The sequence below is a fragment of the Python bivittatus genome, unplaced genomic scaffold, assembly GCF_059951505.1.
Source record: "Python bivittatus isolate LINGU-HERP-01145 unplaced genomic scaffold, Pbiv_v1 ctg000330_np1212, whole genome shotgun sequence".
Lineage (NCBI taxonomy): Eukaryota > Metazoa > Chordata > Lepidosauria > Squamata > Pythonidae > Python > Python bivittatus.
Window position 1 is genome coordinate 61,620,910 of NW_028277058.1, and position 18,839 is coordinate 61,639,748.

The 18,839-nt window shown below is 46.5% G+C and overlaps 1 protein-coding gene across 2 annotated transcripts in view; it reads right to left on the reverse strand.

Moving 5' to 3' along the window:
• Positions 1-420: 420 nt before the first annotated feature.
• The window catches only part of NET1 (neuroepithelial cell transforming 1), a 78,113-nt gene continuing 59,694 nt past the window's right edge, over positions 421-18,839 (reverse strand). The window contains exons 1-10 of one of the 2 annotated variants that reach the window (XM_007433326.4): positions 15,183-15,468; positions 10,313-10,420; positions 8,996-9,163; positions 7,853-7,915; positions 7,161-7,257; positions 6,528-6,604; positions 4,939-5,196; positions 4,349-4,519; positions 2,951-3,137; positions 421-2,588 (exon numbers count right to left, since the gene is read on the reverse strand). In XM_007433326.4, the coding sequence (XP_007433388.1) occupies positions 2,194-2,588; positions 2,951-3,137; positions 4,349-4,519; positions 4,939-5,196; positions 6,528-6,604; positions 7,161-7,257; positions 7,853-7,915; positions 8,996-9,163; positions 10,313-10,420; positions 15,183-15,275 (1,617 nt within the window). In that variant the 5' untranslated portion in view covers positions 15,276-15,468 and the 3' untranslated portion in view covers positions 421-2,193. Of the gene's footprint in view, positions 2,589-2,950; positions 3,138-4,348; positions 4,520-4,938; positions 5,197-6,527; positions 6,605-7,160; positions 7,258-7,852; positions 7,916-8,995; positions 9,164-10,312; positions 10,421-15,182; positions 15,469-18,839 lie in introns of those variants that run through there. The other variant, XM_088141442.1, reaches the window with a different exon arrangement.

The following is an 18,839-nucleotide window of genomic DNA, read 5'->3' on the forward strand; positions in this document are numbered from 1 at the left end:
GTTGCTTTGCAAGATGAATCCTGGTTTTGATTCCAGGTGCATCATCAAAGCTCTATAACAGAGCTCACGTCAAGTGCCCTTCTATTCTGTTGGTGTTTATTGTAAAACAGAAAAGTAGAATATACGCATTGTACATCTATTGACATTAATGGACGTATAGGTATTCAATGAAACCGGGACAGAAATGAGCTGCACCTGGCTGTGTTCCCACATTTACACATCGATGAATAAGCCAGAATGGTGGGTTTCCTCATCAGACTAAGCTAAAACTGAACAAAACCCATAAAGGCTTAGTGTAATGTATGAACTCAGTTGCTGTGCCCTAAAATTAAAAGATGCCACTTTTAGATGGTCACAGGCTGATCTGCTGAACATCTGATCCACCACACTCATTCCTCAAAATCAAAATAGCAAAACAAGGAGAGATGCAATATGAGCTTTAATTGTATTCCATTTGTTACTGTACAAAGAAACATTTACAGAGAACCACAGTGCTTTGGTTATTCTCTATTTACATTTGCTTTCAAACTTTTACCCCTACCCTCACTTCTGGCCAGATGCTTTTCTGCACCAGAGGTGGGGAGGACAGAAAAATGTGCACTCCTTCACTTCTTCCTGGGCCAATTTTTGGTAGCGTTTCCGGTGGGCCGTTCAAATAGCTTAGAGCTGCTTTTTGCAACTCTGCTTCCCACCTCGATCAACTGCCTTCCCGCCCTGAGATGAGGCCCTCAAACAGAACTGCCAGTAAACAAACGTCCACCTTCATCTTCCCCATTCCCAACACACTAACCCCTCACAAACCCTCTTATGACATACCACGTGCTTTTCTTTGCTTCCACCAGCGTGCATCTTCTGACGCCTTTCAAAAGACCACTTTGTCCTTCTGCGCTCCATCTTCTACAACCTTGTCCAACCCTTCTGCCTTCACTGAGACCCACTTCCAGCAGTTCAAAGCAGGCCTGCTGCGGTCAACCCCCCCAAAGCTATGTCCAAACAGACTTCAGTCTTCCTCTACTCAAGACTGCCACTTCCTGACCACTGGAGCTCTCCTGTACCTTTACATGGAGGGGAGACTTCCTCTCTTCTGACCCAGAGCTCTATTAAAAGGCCCCAGAATCCCAGATCTGTTGGAGGGTGGGAACACAGCTCTGTTTCCTCTCCCCAACACAACTCCAATGGTTCAAGGATGTATGGCTTTGTTTTACCAGGTAACATTCCAAATTGGCTTTTAGATATAGATAACAAACAGTACACCAGCACACATGCATCAAGAAAAGAAATGAAAAGGAGAAAAGGCCAGTTCCAAAGAAGAAATACACAGAAATCAAAGTACAAAAGGAGGTCTCTACAAAAGTATCCAAATAATAATAATTAAAAAAAAAGATTAAATATGTGGTATGTCAATTCACATAAGGAATGCATACCACCAAGTATAGAATTCCAGTCATCCAAATGGAAACCTGCTGAACCTGGGAGTCTTTCCGTGAGAAACAGCGGCCCAGCACTCAGGCTGGGCCCCTCTAGAGCAGTGTTGCTCAACCTTAGCGACTTTAAGCTGTGTGGACTTGAACTCCCAGAATTCCCCAGCCAGCATGGCTGGCTGGGGAATTCTGGGAGTTGAAGTCCACACAGCTTGAGGTCGCTAAGGTTGAGAAACACTGCTCTAAAGGAAATGCTGGAGTAACTCTGCTGTTTGATAATGAGACTACTTCTGATGAAGCAGCCTAGGGACTCTCATATAAATCAGAATCACACTGCGAGCTACAAAATCCCCAAACAATTCCAATTTCTCAATGATCTGGTGAAAGAAGTGTTTTTGTCTTTTTTAAGGAGCTCATTTGTGTTTGGTGGGGAAATGACATCTCAGAAGTATACAGTCTTTTGTAGAGAGAGCTGCTGCTCAAAGATATAATAGTATATACAGAAAGATTGAAATATCTGGAGTCTCCTGCTACAATCCAGAACTCAGAGCCCTTAAATTTTTCCCCTCCAGAATCAAACTCCAGTTCAACAATGTTTGCTGAAAAACCAGTAGCTGCCATTAAAAAAAAAAAAAAAGACTCACATATAAAACAAAAATAATAACAAGGAAAACCAGACAGAAGGAGCAACCTTCACCATTCTCACATTACAGGAAAGAAAATGTACACTTTATTTATAAATAAAAGAGCGAAGAAATGACTCGCCCCTTTTTTAAACAAGAGTCTCTTTCCGCTTGATACTGAGCTGAGCTTTGTCCCTCGTCCTCCTGACCCCAGAATGCATCCTGTACAGCTTGACGTTCTTCGACTCTCCTGCCAGGTCCACTTCGGAGTTGTTCTCATCTAGCTCCATGCGGAAACTGCCTGAGACGGAAGGCTGCCTTCTCTGGATCTTGGCGCTGGACCCAAAGGGGTGGTTCTCTTCCCCCTCCTCGCTCAGCTCTGGCAGCTCTTTCAGCTCAAAAGGCATGGGACTCGGCTGGAAGGGGGCAATGGCTGTCTGGATGCAGTTGAACCACTGCTGCTTGTGGAAAATATCGTTGGCCTGCAGCGTGTGGGACTGGCCTGAGGCGGAGTCCCTGAAGCGGACCCGGAAGATGTTTTTTGCTGGAAAGCAAGCAGGACAAGGACACTCTGATCAATCTCAAGCAACGGAATTCCACTCTGGAAGGCCGCATCAGGTTTGGCTCCTGTTTGGGAATCTCAGGCAGAAAGACCCTGACAGGGTCCTCAAGGGAGATGCTCTTTTAGGCACGCAGATCTAGAGGCTGTCTGACCCGTGAAAGAACATGCCAAAGTGAGGAAAATAAAAATGGGATGGGGAATGTCTGAGGAAACTAGGAGAGGACCCAACCGTCCAAAGAACACAATTAGCACAATGTTGCAGGATACAGCAGCTTCCCTGCACAGATCAGCCTCTGGGCAAAGGGCAGGCTAAAAAAGGAGGAGGGGGCTGGTTTCCTTCCTACCTTTATCAGAATTGCCAAATGCACCTCGGAACGATCCTCCCATTTTGACATCTCCATCTTGCAAGTCTTCCAGCACCAGGTCCTGTACCGGAATCGGCTGGCGATACACTTGGTAAGAATGGCGCTCGTTACGTGTCACAGGCCGAGTGAGGACCAAGATTTCTTGGAAAAGGAAGATGTAGAGCTTCTGCAGAGAGGAGGAGAGATGAAGCTTTAAGTGAACTTCAGTCACAATCGGGGGTGGGGGAATCTCCCAAAGATTGTGACTGAAGTTCACAATATACATTCATACGCCTACTAAAAGATAGAATGGCTCTAGTTCAAAATAAGATTTTGGAACATTCTGCGACCACCAATAAATAAATAAATCCATCTTTTAACCACAAAGCATTTGCTTTAGCTATTTAAAAACCGTATATTTAATCCTGATATCTCAGGAGACAAGATCTGGAAAACTTCTGCCACCTAGAACAATCCAAGCAGAGCTCAACCAGACTGATACTCTAGTTCCAGACAAAGCAGCTTCATGGAGCACAATTCCCTATAGCACCTTTAATGCTCTAGTTCAGTGTTTTTCAAACTTGGCAACTTTAAGATGGGTGGGCTTCCGACTCCCATGGCTGGCTGGGGAATTCTGGGAGTTGGAAGCCCACCCATCTTAAAGTTGCCAAGTTTGAAAAACACTGTTCTAGATGGCCTGCAGAGCATAAGATGCGGCCAAATTGAGCCATGTATGTTCCTGCTGGCCTTCCAATGTCATCTGAATAAGGGAAGAAAAATGTTGGCAGTGCTTGCTAAAGAATCGATCTAAATAATTTCAGCAAAATCAGAAGAGGCCCTATTACGGAAGAGATTAAACTGACCTATGAGAAAATGCATTGTTTATAGCTGGGACAAAAGATGAAGAACCCTCTGAACTCCGTCTTCTATTTCCGCAAAGCAGCCTTAAGTAAACATTGACAGGAATGTCTTCAATTCTCTTCCCCCCTGAAGGCTGCAGGCACAGAAGGCCACTAAACGTGCACCATCTCACTGGGAATGCGTCTCCCCCACTGCAAAATGGATGTCTGAATTATTTCCCAGGCATCTGGAAACCGGGCAGCCTGCTTTCTCTCTCCCAAGGCAGCCTGGTGCCTTTTAATGGACTTCTTCACATCCATCCCAAACCTGGGCCCAAGTGGAGCCAGTGCTGACATGTGAAGAGACTGTCCTCTTTATTTTTTAAGAAAGAGAAGAAATAAAGAACACCTGCAAGCAGGCACTGAACCCTTATTTTTATTGGATTACAGATCTTCAACAAGAAGTTGAGGAAGAGAAGCTAGTCGACATTCTTTACTCGGCTCTTCCTCAAGAATTCTTAGCCCCCAGACGTCACAGCGTTTCCACATCTGTACTCACATGGCCATTCTTGTTCTTCAGCTCTCCGTGACAAAGCAAAACTTTGCTAGCTTCGATCCGCGGGTCCCGCTGCTTCTCATCAAGGTACTCCAGCTTATCGATATAGTACTGGCATTCAGATTCCCCTTTCTTCAAGTTGATGTCCGAGAGAACTCCTTGGATGATGGAGATCTGTGGGGAAAGCATCCGCCCACTGAGGCTGAGGGAGATGCAGGGGAGGAAGTGCCACTAGACTGAACGTGGCCCAAAGAACTCTCTTTTCTTGCGTTAAGTAAGACGTTTGGACAGTGGGCTGACTGGTACACATGGCCACACGACACTAAAGAGATTATCTTTTTTATCTGAAAACCAACTGCCTCTTTTTAGATCTATTTTCACCATAAAGGAAATGATGAGCGAGGCTTCATGATGCTCATTTGTCAAAAACCCTTTCAGTTAATCTGATCAACTGCCCAACAAGGGGGCCCCTTATCTACATTTATGACCAATTTCCATAGGGGAAAAAATCATCTGTTGACTTGAGCAGCAAGTTTCAAGTAAGCTTTATTACTATATTTGAAACTCAGAGGGAATAAATCATAGCCCCTTACTGCTTCTTCCAGACTCTGGGCATCAGGGTGGTCGTTGGACGTGTGCCTAAGGATCTCCTTCAGGAGAAGAGGGTACTTGACCAGACGACTGCGAGGAATATCCAGGAAGCTCCAGAGGTCCAGCTTGCGGCTGAAAGGAGACTCAAGGCAACGCTGCAGGAAGTCCTGGACTCGAGCGTCTTGCTTTTTCTGGTCTAGGAGGGCTTTGGCGGCCAGCTGGTTACTGCAGTAGGCCTTGTAGGCATTCAGTCCAGGTAGCTGGAGAGGAGAAGACCACACCACACTTGTCAGAGCAAGCCCTGCTCCAACAGGGAAATGTGCTCCTTCTGTAACTACAGTCTTACAAATGAAGTTGAGCAATTGCCAAAATTTGGCTCATACTTCCTTAAAACAGCAAGTGGTAAAGAAAAAAAAAGAAAAAGAGAACAGAAAAGAAAAGAAAACAGGAAAAAAAAGAGCATGCCACATCCAGTTCTGCCAGAATTTATGGCTGCCTCTTAATGAAGAGAGTTATTTATGTAGTTTTTATTGTATTTTTATACTATTTTTACTGTATTTTGATTAATATTTATTTTTTATTTATTATAAACCACCCAGAGTCACTTCCTAGTGAGATGGGCAATGACCAAATTTGAAATATAAATAAATAAATAGTTAGCTTAAGGATCTAAGCTATTCCACATACAGGTAATCCTCGACTTATGACCATTTGCTTAGCGACTGTCTGAAGTTACAACAGCACTAGAAAAAGTGACTTATGACTGGTCCTTGTACTTACAACTGCCACAGAGCCCCCACGGTCACGTAATCAAAATTCGGGCACTTGGCGACTGGCACGTATTTACGATGGTTGCCGCATCCCAGGGTCACCTGATTGCCATTTGCGACCTTCCCAGCTGGCTTCCGACAAGCAAAATCAATGGGGAACCACGTGATTCACTTAACGACTAGTCGTGTGATTCACTTAACGATCACCACAAAATGTCATAAAATCGGGTGCTGTGATGGACTGGAATGGAGGAAGGGGGGTGAAAACGGTGCTCTCGTCTCCAGAGCAACGCTCTGGAGATGAGCGGAGAAAGCTGGCGCATCCCTAAACATTCCAGAAGATAGTAGAGAGTTGTGCCTGGGAACTACTGGTCAGTCTGAAAAGATTCTGTAAATAAGCGCTAGCTAATGAACCTTGCTGATTGAACCTACACGGTCTCCAGGAGTTTCTTGGGCTAGGCCTGACAGGTGCAGTCATGTGATGCCTCGCTTAATGACATCACTTAATGATGAATTTTCCAGTCCCTATTGTGGTCATAAGTCGAGGACTACCTGTACAACATCCCTGTATTCTTTATAGACAAAATAACAACCTCATGGAGAAGGGGCCAAGAAAGGGAGGCCCAGCTTTTAGGCTGAAGCTGGATTGGCAGCCATGGGAAGAATGGGGCACAAAGTCACAATCTGCAAACTAATTAACCTAGCAGAAAGGTCAGTCAGATCCAAAAACTTAATGATGCAAATGAAACACAGGCCAAGGCACACTCCACTGATTAGCAGGCATTCAGACAGTGGGGAAGAGGTTGTGAGGGCTCACTCACCCATTCCACAAGAATGGGTCCAATCTGCTCCACGGTCCCATCCGGTCGTGTCACTTCTCCCAGTTTCTCCAGGAAGTCTATAAAGGAAAGACAAGTGGGATTTGGCAAAAGATAAACATAGGGGAGATATCAATCAAGCCATCTCCATTTAAATGGAATTTTTAATTTTAATTAAATGTATTTAATAATTATATTAAAATAATTACATTGAGTTAAAATTAAATGTTACATGGAAACAAGCTCAAGTTGAGGGTCTGGGTGTGATTCAGACCTGCCTGCACCTGAGCACTATATCTCCTTCAATCATCCATCCTGAAGATAAAAACTGCTGGATGAGCCCTCTCTGGAGAAGCCGCCACATTATGGAATGCCCTTCCAGGGACGGCACATCAAGCTCAGCCAGCAACATTTGGCTGCCAGGTTTAAAAAAACAAAACAAAAAACCCCCCAGCTCTTGTAGGTAGCTTTTTATGTGACTTTTTACAAGAACCTTTTAGTTTAGTACGAAACTATTTGTACAGTGATGCGTGTTCCTAGATCAGTTTGCTTTATTAGTCACCTTGGGAGGACGTGGCATCATGCCATCCAAGGCATCAAGAAATCCAGACTTGCTAGGAAGGGCAGCCGTCTTACCTTCATGCAACGGGATGTAGGAATCCAAGTCCCCAAAGATGTGAGTGAGCTCCCCTTCGGACATAATGGATAGCTTCAACATGGGGTCATGGTAAGCCTGTCAATAAACAGGAAGAGATGTGACTCTCCTACCAAAGCTGGATCAGGGAGGACGGTGGCATCTCCCAGCAGGGCTGGATAGGACTCCTGATGGAAATGCTAGAGGACTGCTAATCTTACAAACCAGAATCAAGGGGATGGGCCAACTCATTATCATGCAGCTCCCTGGGAATCTTGAACACAACAGCGCTATAACAGCCCTAGAGCGCCAAATGATCCCCAAGGGCCTGGGACTTGCTCGGTCGGCGCCCTACTGCTTTTCTCTCCCTGTGCTCTGATCCTGTTCTGAACAAAGCCAGGCTGAGAGGCCTTTGCTCAGTCCTCTGGATCCCAGAACAGAGACCTGAAGCCTCTTATTAGAAGCCGCCCAGCCAATACACACAAGGGTTCTCTCTCACCCTGCCCCTCAAAATCTATTAAGGCTGTATAGATATATACCTCTCTTGCTGCTATTCAGAAGAGGGTGCTACTGAGAAGGTGGAACACATGGCATAGAAGAAATTAATTTTAACCAATGGCTTGTAGTCCTTTTGAAAAAATAGAGAAACTTGCAGCGTTATCAATCAAAGTAAACAGATTAGTGAGAGACCCACCTTTCTTGCAAGTTTCAGGTCCTCAATCAAATCCTGCTCACCCCGAGAAAGTTCGTATATTGCCTGCAAAAGCAAATAAGGAAAAAAATGAAATACTAATTCATTACAAGCTTCTTGACCTTTCAAAGACTTAGCAATCTACTAAATCTGTTTAGTTATTATTTGTTAGATTTATACCCTGCCTTTCCTTTAGGAGTTCAAGGCAGCACACACAGCATTCCCATCTCTATCGAGGTAAGCTGGGCTGCAAGAGACGATCTGGCCCTAAGTCGCCACCCCAGACAGCTTCCTGGGCTGAGAACAGACTTGAACTTGGGCCTTCTCGTGAATAATCCAAAACCTTCTCCACTACACCAACCAGGCTCCTAGTTGCCCAGTTAAGGAAGAAGAATATTGACTAAATTACCCCAATCTTCCTTGCAAATGCATTTTGAACTGAGAAACCAGTCACTACGCAGGGAGGGAGGGAGGGAGGGAAGAGAGGAAGGAAGTTTAGCAGGTAAACTGCAACCTTCTGCCTGGACTTTGTCACCACCAAGTCAAGCCTTGTCTAAGCTTCAAGCACTGCTTAGAAAAGTAAACTCCTTGTCACAAAAGGAGGCTTTGAAGCTGGGACAAAGTCAAATTAAATATTGACTCCTTTCGATTGGGAAATGGATTCCATCTCAATGGTTTCAGAGGGCTGAATTGTGGCCCTTTGTCATCTAGCTTGCTACGTAGTTCTTAGTATCTTTTTTGGTTGGGTCTTGGGCACGTTTTAGATGTCACTGGGTATAAAATTCTTAGGTCTGATGATGTCATCCATGTTGAGCCACAGAAATTTAAGTCTGGTGTTTAGACTACACACCAGCCTTCCCTGGTGTAGTGAACCCTACTTATGTAATTACTCGGTAACATGAAATTACTGTCTTCTGCAGATTGAGGACATGTTAACCAAGACAGAGGATATGACTGGAGGGAGATGGATACGCTAATGGAGGCTGCAGAAATACTACTTCCTACTCACTGGAGCCTCACTCCTTAAACCACCTCCTCGTCCTCCAATAAAAACTGAGGAACCCAACTTCAAGATAGCACTCTAAAAGCTCAATCTGTCTGCCAACATCAGTCCAAGGGTACCTGTTGTGTCAAAGCACAGCCTACCTCTTGACGTTTGATTTCTTTGGTGCTCAGGGTCTCCTTCATATTGACATCCAGCGTCTCAGACCAAAGCACGCTGTTTCTTCTTTTGGGAGGCGTTGGGGCAGTTAACCGGCTGCACAGCTTCTGAGCACTACCTGGTGATTTGTTGTCACTGCGAAGGGAGAATGACTGTGGGAACAGATGGGGAAGGAGCAATCTGTTAGCAGCAATGAGCATGAGAAACTCAATTTACTTTCACCCCTGTGCCAATCTAATCAGAGCTGTAGGCATACTGTGCTGCCTACAGAGGCAGTTTGGCTCTTGTCCAAATGGGAATAATCTGACCAGGCACAGCCACACTGTAGGATACGTTGAAACATCAGCCATGCCCGATTCTCGGATTCCCTTTGAAAAGGCTGGCACGATTTGTCAAACCAAACACAATTGATCGATTGGTTCAAGAACGGTGTAATTCTACCTCTCCAAATTCAGGGGATACTAATGAGTGAGGAGAATGGTGTGTTTTTGTGCCTTGTGTCAGCAGTAGTGTCCTAGCAAAGCTTGGTAGCATTCACCTAGAGAAACCAGGCAGTACATCTTACACAAAAGGCTTTGCTGAGGCAACATCCCCGTGAGGGATAGCCAGGTTGCACATGTGGCTTTCAGTATCAACACAGTTGTCAGCCAAATGCCCCTTCTTTCTCCCTCTGGCCTGACCCAATATGGAGCTGGATGGGGGTTCTGACTTGTTTAGCCCTACAAACTGATGCAGCCGAAAGGGAAACATAATTCTGCAACTCTCGATTCCTGTCACCCTTTTCAGGTTTGCATGGAACTGTGGCCTAAGGATTAAAAACCACACGGAGCAAAGGGCAGGCTGAAATCCAGGTTTGCTCTCTGAAGCACAAAACACATGCTTCCAAACTAGAAGTAAAAGGAAAAGGATGTCTAAGAACTTCCTGACGATATTCCGGAAACCTTTAAAAACCTGGCTGCTCTCCCAGGCCTTGGGGTAGAGTGTCTGTGGAGCCCTGGGGGGCTGTTTGTGGTGCAGTTTGTCCCAATGCATAGGTTCTTGTTTATTGTTCTTCTATTTTAAGTGTAAGCCACCCAGAGTTGTTCTAGAGTCGGGTGGCCTCTAAGCAAATAAATCAATCCATATCCCCAACTGCTGGGTTTTCATTCCTCCCACTTAAGATTCGTGAGGACCAGAAAAGTTCTTAAAAAGGCAACACTCTGGCACCAGATATTGGCACAGAGGTCACGTCTGGATCAGCAGCCCTGCTCCTTCAACAACCCATCCCCATCTCAAGCCCACCCACCAACTGGCCCACCTACCTGTATTGTCTGGCCAAATCGCCGCACTGCACCATTTCTTACAGGAGAAATCAGGTTTGCCAAGGAGGTTACCCGAGCCAGGGATCGGACACGTTTATTGCTAGGCTCCTGCAGAGAGATAAACAAGGGAACAAGTTGTACGGGTGGTTTACTCAGGACTTAAGAGTGCTGGCCGGCCAGAGGGCTGAGGTCAGGGAGTGCAACATCAAACCTCACTACAAATTACATCGAGGCACCCTACCCCAAAGCACAGTGGCCCCTTCAAGATAATTTTTTTTTTTTTAGCATTGACCTTAGAATCAAGTAACAAGGTTTCTTGGTTGGTCAGCAAAAATAACAAAGTCCACAAGAGTCAGGAAGAACAAGGATGCTTTTAGGCTACAAGTTTCTAACTGCTTCCATAGCTTCATGAAGTGTGCAACCCTCTTTTCTCGCTTGGGAAATAATGCCCTGCGTAGAGGACAAAAGAATAATGGGTCTCCCTTCTTCTTTCTATGCCAAATGCCTCCCTCAGAAAGATGGAAACAGATGTGGTGCACACTGCAGGAAACCAACATTTAAACGCTGAAATAATGCACAAGATTGTAGCTGGATTCCAAGGAAAGAAATGAACTGCAGCCAGAGATTGTGTGGGGGGAACTTTTTTCGAAGGGAAAGATAAAAAGATATGGGCACCAAATACCTTAGCATTGCACAACTGAAAATCATGGTCCAGCTAGAGCTGCCTGGTAAGCAACATCTTACACCAACCTTCCCCAACCTATGCTCAGACTGCTGAGAACTGCAGAACCAATGCAAGGGTGCCAGGTTTCAGGACAAAGATTTTCTTTCTCTGGGACCTTGAGAATGTAATCTGCTTTCTCTTTGATGTAGCTCTCCTGATTAGATTCTCAGGTCCAGCCCAAATTCCCTTCCCCATTTAGATTACAAGCCTGTGACAGGCCTTGCTAATCTGTTGATTCCATTTAAATCCTGTTTTTGTGCTGATGCTCAAAGCATAACACATAGGATTCCCTGCCTACAATATTCCTTCAAAAAGAAAAGCCTTGTTAAGTCAGTCAGTGAGTTTCCCTGGCTGAAGACAGACCTGGCCCTGGTTCTCCCTGGTCCGTGCTACTTCACTGCACTGATATGCTAATATCTGAGCAGCACAAAGGATATTGTGTACTTTACGCTGGTAACAATGGGTGTGGGTTGTGTTACTTTTATTTCCAGTTCCAGGGAACTGCCACAATCTCTGTTTAACTTCATCACAAGACTGGTGGCATCTGATACACACATCAAAACAAGGCAAAGCGTACTTGAATCCGCATGTTTTCCTGGGTGACGTGAATCTTGCCAATGTGGTTTGTAAACCATAGTTTATGTCTTAGCATGTTGCAGGAACTTGGCCAATTACAGGTTATTCAATAAAACAAATACTGGCTGAGCAGAACGTGTAAAGCCATGGTGCGCCATCTGGCTTTCTTTCACAGCCACACCAAATCAAGCTGTTTTCAAAAGTTTGACGCTGGGAGATTTCTCCCCTCAAGGGTTCGGGAGGGATTTAATTTCATCCATGGCTCATGGTGGAGCCTGGGCTTTCTCACGGGCAGAAAGCCTGGTTCAAAGCCCAGCTTCTTCAGTGCCTCCTGAAGTCTGGAGAAGCCCAGCCTGTTTGGGCCAACGGAACCAGGTTGGATAAACTGGTGGCCTGGCCGAATGGGAGTCTTCAGAACGTCTTGGAGCACAGATCAGCTTGCAGGCACGACAGCTGCTCATTTCTCTCCCTTTCTTAATTCTCTGTAGTAGAAAGGAAGGGGGTCGAGGGAGAAAAGCCAGCCCCTGCCCTATTCCAGGAGTGCGACTCGGAAATCAGTGGACAGAGAACAGAGCACTTCGCAGCTGGAGGGAGATTCCAAAGAATATTGAGGAATGATGTCATGCATTCCACAGAACTGTGGGGAGTAGCGAGCAGGAGCGGATCGATTCCAGGGGAAAAAAGGAGCGACATGCACCCATTCCAAAATAATACTGCTGCAGAGCAAAGTGCCACCCTAATGTATTTACAAGTTTTTTCCGTACCTTAAATGGCTGAAAAATGCCCAAAGTGGCCATCTGACATTCTACAGGTGCAGGTGTTTTTTGGGGGGTGGGGGTTCTGATCACTCACATATGAAACCCCCACATCACTAAAATTCGGGTGGTTTTGTTTTTACCTCTATTTTTATAGATTGTTGTAAGCCACCTCTCTCATATAATGATCCTGTAAGCACAAGAAACATATCAGTTCTGTAAATAAATAATGCTCTTGTTTAATAGCAAAATTGGATGGTAGAGAAGACAGCACCTAAAAGTTGGAACTTTTCAGAAAGGAGGGAATATGCTACCGTAGCAGTTCAGTAAGGCTCCTTCTGTGGATATGAACGTGCTCCATGTGTGCCAGTAGGAACGTACTCCTGTACTGCTCAAGAGCTTATAGATGCGACCCACCAATGTGACTTTATTGCCAACCTTCTTGATTGAGGGAACTATACCCGACTGTACGCTATGAACTACACCCAAGACAGACAGCATCAACCACCCTGTTCCAATACCAAAATGGATCTGCAACTGTTTTTATTTTGTATATTTGGTGCAATTTATTAAATATTTTCTGCTAGCAAAAAGGCGGCAAACTTCCAGAGATACAACAGCTATCAGCCCAGCCATGTTCATCTGAACTAGTTTTTCAAGTTGCATTTCAGAGAAAAGAGGGAGTGGGGAGGAGCTCTATTTGAAATCCTTGCCTGTTCTCAGTAAAATAACTTTCACTCTCCAGTAAAAAGCAAGGGGTGGGGGGAGGGAAGAGCCGTGGAAGGCTTCAAAGTATTTTTCCAGAACTTTTTTCCTTCAGAGGACAAACCCATCACATTCGAAAGAGGCTAAAGCTACAGTTTATGCACGTAAACACAAAGGATGAAAACACCTCAACAGCTTGCCTTTAAAAAGGATGACATAAACACAAACACAGACAGCCCAGAGGCAGAATTTTATACCCAACAACATATTGGGAAGCCAAACCTCAGTCCCACAAAGATAGCTGTTGGCATACACCGTGTGCCATCTAAGCATTCATGCAAAGGGGTTCACTTGGCTGAAGACAAAGAGATTCTCTTCACCATTTTGTCATAACCACAGCTCTCAACCTAAAGAGATAGGAAGAATTTAACAGCAAATACGTAAAGCAAAGAAAGGTCTCCCTGGCAGCAAAACCTTCATCCAAGAACTAGCTGCTACATGCTACAATGATTCTGCAAACCGAGGAAGATCTTGGTCCGAGACCCTCTTCCAAACAAAGCTGCCGCTGTAGCTGCTCTCATTTTTAGAGCCCCTTTTATCGTCTCAAGAAATGCTAACTATAGTCCATGGGCATCTTTTTAATGGGGCCTCTGATCAGTCCCTAGGGATCACCATGAAATTAAGGCAGAGCACCAACTGGCAAAGAGCATTTCATAAGATACATGATCCTTCTTCAATCACCTTTGGTATCTCATGGAAGGAAAGCCACTATGACCTGGTCAGGATTGCCCACTGCAAATCAGGGCAGAAAACTGGCCCATTTAGCTTGAGGATCAACCCTCCTTGACACCCAAAAAGAAAAATAAAAAAATAAAGAACTTACTGAGAAAAATCCTGAGGTTTGTTTTCTCCTCCTCAGCTTCAAAAAACACTGAGAGGAAACCCTGGAGGAGTTCCACCTTTCTAAAGCAGAACTGAATCATAAAGAAACCAAAATATCCCTTGACAGGATGTCTCGTGTCACAAGCTGTCATTTATGGGAGATTTGACTTTGGTGTTTTTGTGACTCCTACTAAGATAGTATCTTGAGGCAATGCATTTTGCGGGATTCAAATGATTCCATCACATGTTGGGTCATCAAGGGCACGTGCACACACCCACAACATAATTTTTACAGGAGTGACATCATGCATAGGAGCTTCCTTTTTGGAGATGGACCTTGTGAAAGAGTAGCTCCCATTCATCCACATAAATTAACTTACAAGAGGCCGAGCAATCAATTCTTGAATGTTAGGAACAGTAGCACACTCCCCCCATGAATTGGTTCACTTGCTGAGGAAGCACAAGAAACAAAGAGGTTTTTTTCCTTCCATTTTAACTGCATTGATGATACATGATGAGCAGAAAAGGGAAGGGGGACAAGTCATGCTGTCCAAGCCACTGACGAAGGCTCACTTGCTTCAGGTTCCTTAATTGGCAAACTGACTGAAAGGCAGAGAATATATAGGAAATCTTCCTTTTCAGATACCGTAGCCTTTTCCAAATAGCAGCCGCTAATAACACACAATGTTTTTTTTTAAAAAAAAACCAAATAAGCTAACTTTAAAAAAAGAGGGGGAGAGGGAAACCAAGGTGGAAGGGCTTAAAAAACTCTCACCAGGCCTCCTCCTTTTTACAGGAAAAAAGACCCACATTTGGCACAAGATACACAGTGCAACTCCAGCCTGCCACAACAGTTACTCCGCAACGAAATCTAGTTGTAAGGGCAGCTTGTCCTGAAAAATCTGGATCCAACACTTTTGAAACCACGTTCACAAGAGGAAGCAGGATGAAGACAACCAGAAGGGCAGCCGGTTTCCTACCAGGCGCTGCACCGGAGCAGCGCGCCCACAACTTCCCACGCGTCCGGCGCAACCCTCGGCGAGCTGACTCAGCCCCACCCGCCTACGGCCCGAAGGGAAGGGCGGGCTCCTCCCCAGGCTCCCCTCGAAGACACGCCGTCAGCCCTACCCCCGTCGGGCGGGTTGGGGCGATCGCCGTCGCCAGCCCGCGGGTCTACAGGCACCGCTTTCCCGGAGGGGTTCCGCGCGGACGCCCCGTCTCGCCTTACCTCTTGTTCCCTGAAAGTCTGATTCTGCGCGTCGATCACCCGAATAGTCCTTTTAATGGGGAGCAGCCCCCCAGCGTCATCGTGCGCCACCATGTCCTCTCGCTGCTGAGCGCTCCTCCAGCCCGGCGCTCCCTGTAATCCACTGGCCGTGCAGGGCAGCCACAGAGACGGCTACTGGGCCGCGCCGACCCGCGCTTCCCGGCGGCCGGAGCCCGGCTGGAGTCGCGGCAGCTCCATGGCGCTCCCAGGTGATTCCCTCGCCGTCGCTCTGAGCCCGCAGCCCCGGGGCCCGCACTCCAAGAGGCGGGGGCGTGGCGCCGAGGCGCGGGTGGGCGCGGCTCCGGGCCCTCGGGTGCCATTGGCTGCCCGGCAGCAGAAGCCCGCCCCGTTCTCAGGTTCCTCGCGCACCTTGGCCGGGGGCGCCCGCCCTCCGCGCTCACTCGCGCGCGGGGCGCCTGGGGGGCCGGGCGTGCAGCAGCCGGTTGCTGGAAGCGGCCCGCGCGCCTGCAGCCCCCGAGAGTCAGACTCTGGCGGGCCGCAAGGCTCTCCGTCCCGCAAAGGCAGGGGAGAGCGGCCAAGCGCGTCCATTGCCAGGTCCGTCTCTCTTCTGGAGAGCGGCCTTTCCAGTTCACGTGTCCAGACCGGGCTTGCGAAAGACCGATGGGGAATCGGAGATGCGGGGGCGTTGCTAGACTGACCCTCTCCCCCTAGATTATGCCGGCGGCTAGATCCCCAAACGCGGGAGCGGAGGATCGCCAGAGCTGAATCCAATCTCCGCCAGGCTGCCCGGCAGTCAGTCCCACCGAGTTTTCCGGCGCTTACTCCCGGGCAAGAGTAAAAGCGGCAACCCGGCGTGCGCCCACTCGGCCCAAAAGACTGCGCGTGCAGCCGGCAAAAGCGGGAAGGCGCGGGCGGCGGGAGCAGCGCCTTAAACCGGATCGTTGCCTCTTCAACCCCGCCAGATGAGAGGCACCTATGGAAACGCCCGCTTTCCCCATGGCTTCACGCAGCACAGGTTTTCTCTATTAGAGGGCTATTTAGTAATTGACCGCGTTACACTTCGGGCGCCTGAAGGCTCTTAGCAATCCCCAATGAAAGTCCAGAAACGTCTCGAAGCATTAGAAAACACCAACGGAGCAGACTTTACAGCTTCCAGATTTGGAACTGCTTCATAAGCCTGTAAAGGCATGGAAGGCACACAGTCTCCTATTTAGAAATGCACTTAGTTTACAAAACCTGCAAATATAATCAGATCAGATTCCATTCCAACACAACATTCCAGACGTGGAGGGGAAATCTGAAGCAGTTGTGCCTAATTCCTGGAAATTACTTCTCTCCGAGTGCAGAAAGGGTGCTCCAAAGGGGAGGGGGAAAGAGTCATCCATATCCTATTAAAACTTTCCTGTCTGTAACCTTCAACTGGACGAAATGGTGCGTCACAGAGCAACAATTTTTGAACCAATGGGCTAACTTACAAACTGCATCCAAAGTCTGGGACTCATGACTCCCGTAGGATTGAAATGGGGACATCTGTGGTCACTTCAGCCCCGCTGTGCCTCCACAGTCAGCCCAGGTCAGATGATTGTCACGGATGTATCCTCAACCTCTTTCCTGCCTCCCTCTGTCCCCTGTGCCCAGTCAATTGGCTGCTTTGGAAGAGGCAGAAATTTGAAATCTCTTAATGGTGGTGGGCGTTGAGGGAAGGATGAGGGAATGACTTGGATGCCTGGTGGCGAGGTAGGGCTGGCTGGGGGGCAGGCAGTTCCGCGGATGAGCTGAGGCGGCTCCTGAGGGTTGTGAGGGGAGGGCAAATGGTGCAAGCCTATGCTATATGTGGAAAGGAAGATTTCTGACGCTCCCTGCCAGCTTCCCACAAGCAAAGTCAATGGGGAAGCCAGCAGCAAGTCATAAGTTGCTCATACTCCCACTGTTTTCTGCCCTTGGTCATTCTGTTTCTCACTTTAGGTAAGGAAATATCTCTGAAACGATGACCCAATGGGTCACGGGTTGTCTAGTTAGATGCTAAAGAAGAAATGCCCCCTTCCTTTCCTGGATCTTGAGAAAGGTTTACTGTATTTCTCAATTTTTCAGGGAAGAATTGGTTTGTGACCCAGCAGTGTGGTTAGTTTATGCTATGGCATGTCACGAAAATCTAGAAAATGGGGCTACTTGAATAAGCCATGTTTAAAACAACTATGGGCAAATGTGTTCTGTAAACATAGCTATACTTGATCACAAGCTGGGTTCGCACAATTGACTTAGCTAAAATGTAGTTGGCAGATTTATAGCTCAGGGTATTGTGCAAATCCAACTACCCAAAGAGTTGACAATGAATAATGTTGGCCCTTATCCAGCAGATTTGACTTCAAATTTCTGGCAAGCCTGTGTTTGCACAACATAATTTAATCCACTTAATGTTATGGGTCCCCATAGCACACAGAATCCTAAACTAAGCACATGGGCTCATTTACAGAACCTAGTGGGCTAAAATCTGTTTGGGTAGTTTGGGTTCAATGTGCCATTTAAACATAGCCAAACCCAAGGCTCAGGTTTATATACTGAACTAAATCATGGCTTGCTTAACCATGGCTTGCTGCTTTCACACAACACAATAAGCCACAAATGATTTGTAAACAACCATGGCTGAGTCACATAAGCCAAAACAAACCACATATGGTTGCTAACCTTAATGGCTTTCAAAAGCCAAGCAGAGTCAGAGATGGTTAGGATTCAGAAAGGAGGCCACCAGGAAAACACTAACACTTCAGGCTAGACTGAGAAGCTGAGAAGACATATTGGAAGAAAGCAACAGGCAAACCATGTCTGTGTTGTTGCTATGAAAACTGGGTGACTGTGAAGATACCAGGAGACAAGCTCAGCTTGAAGGAGACTTAGCTTTCACAGCATACCACTCTGCTCAGAAGGAAGACCTACTAAGTGAAGCGGTGCTTAGTCCCAGATACATTTGTACTGGATGCGCTCGGAGCTTCCCCTTGTCTGATTAAAAGGATTACAGGGAGCCCTTGCTTAACAACTGCCCTGTTTAGCAACCAAAGTTACAACAGCGCTGAAAAGGTAACTTTACAACTGGTCCTTGCACTTATGACCATTGCAGCATCCCGCGGTCACGTGATTGCCATTTGTGCACTTCATTGCCAACTTCCAACGAGCAGAGTCAATGGAGAAGCCGGCAGTAAAATTGCAAGTCACAGTCATGTGATGTCTCACTTAACAACTGCATTGCTTAGCAACGGAGTTGCCAGTCCCAATTGTGGTTGTTAAGCGAGAACTACCTGTATTTTGCCAACACCCAAGAACCTTAATATTTCAAGAAGCGCCAAAATATTAAACACATTACAGGATGAACATCCTTTCCACTTTATAATGGGGTCATAATATCCAGCCAAATTAGACCCACATGGAGCCTGTGAGCTCTGCGGATCTCACCTGCCACATATTCATACATTGTTTGCAGCCTTTTACCAACATCTTTCTGTATTATATGTCATTGTCCTTTTCTGGTTCTGGCATTGCTCTTTTACTCAAAGTAGTTATGTGTTTTAAATTAAACCAAATTCCTTCAGTGATCAAATACACAAATCTTTCAAACTTGCCAACCACACAGGGAAAGAGAAGAGCCAAACCACAATGTTACTA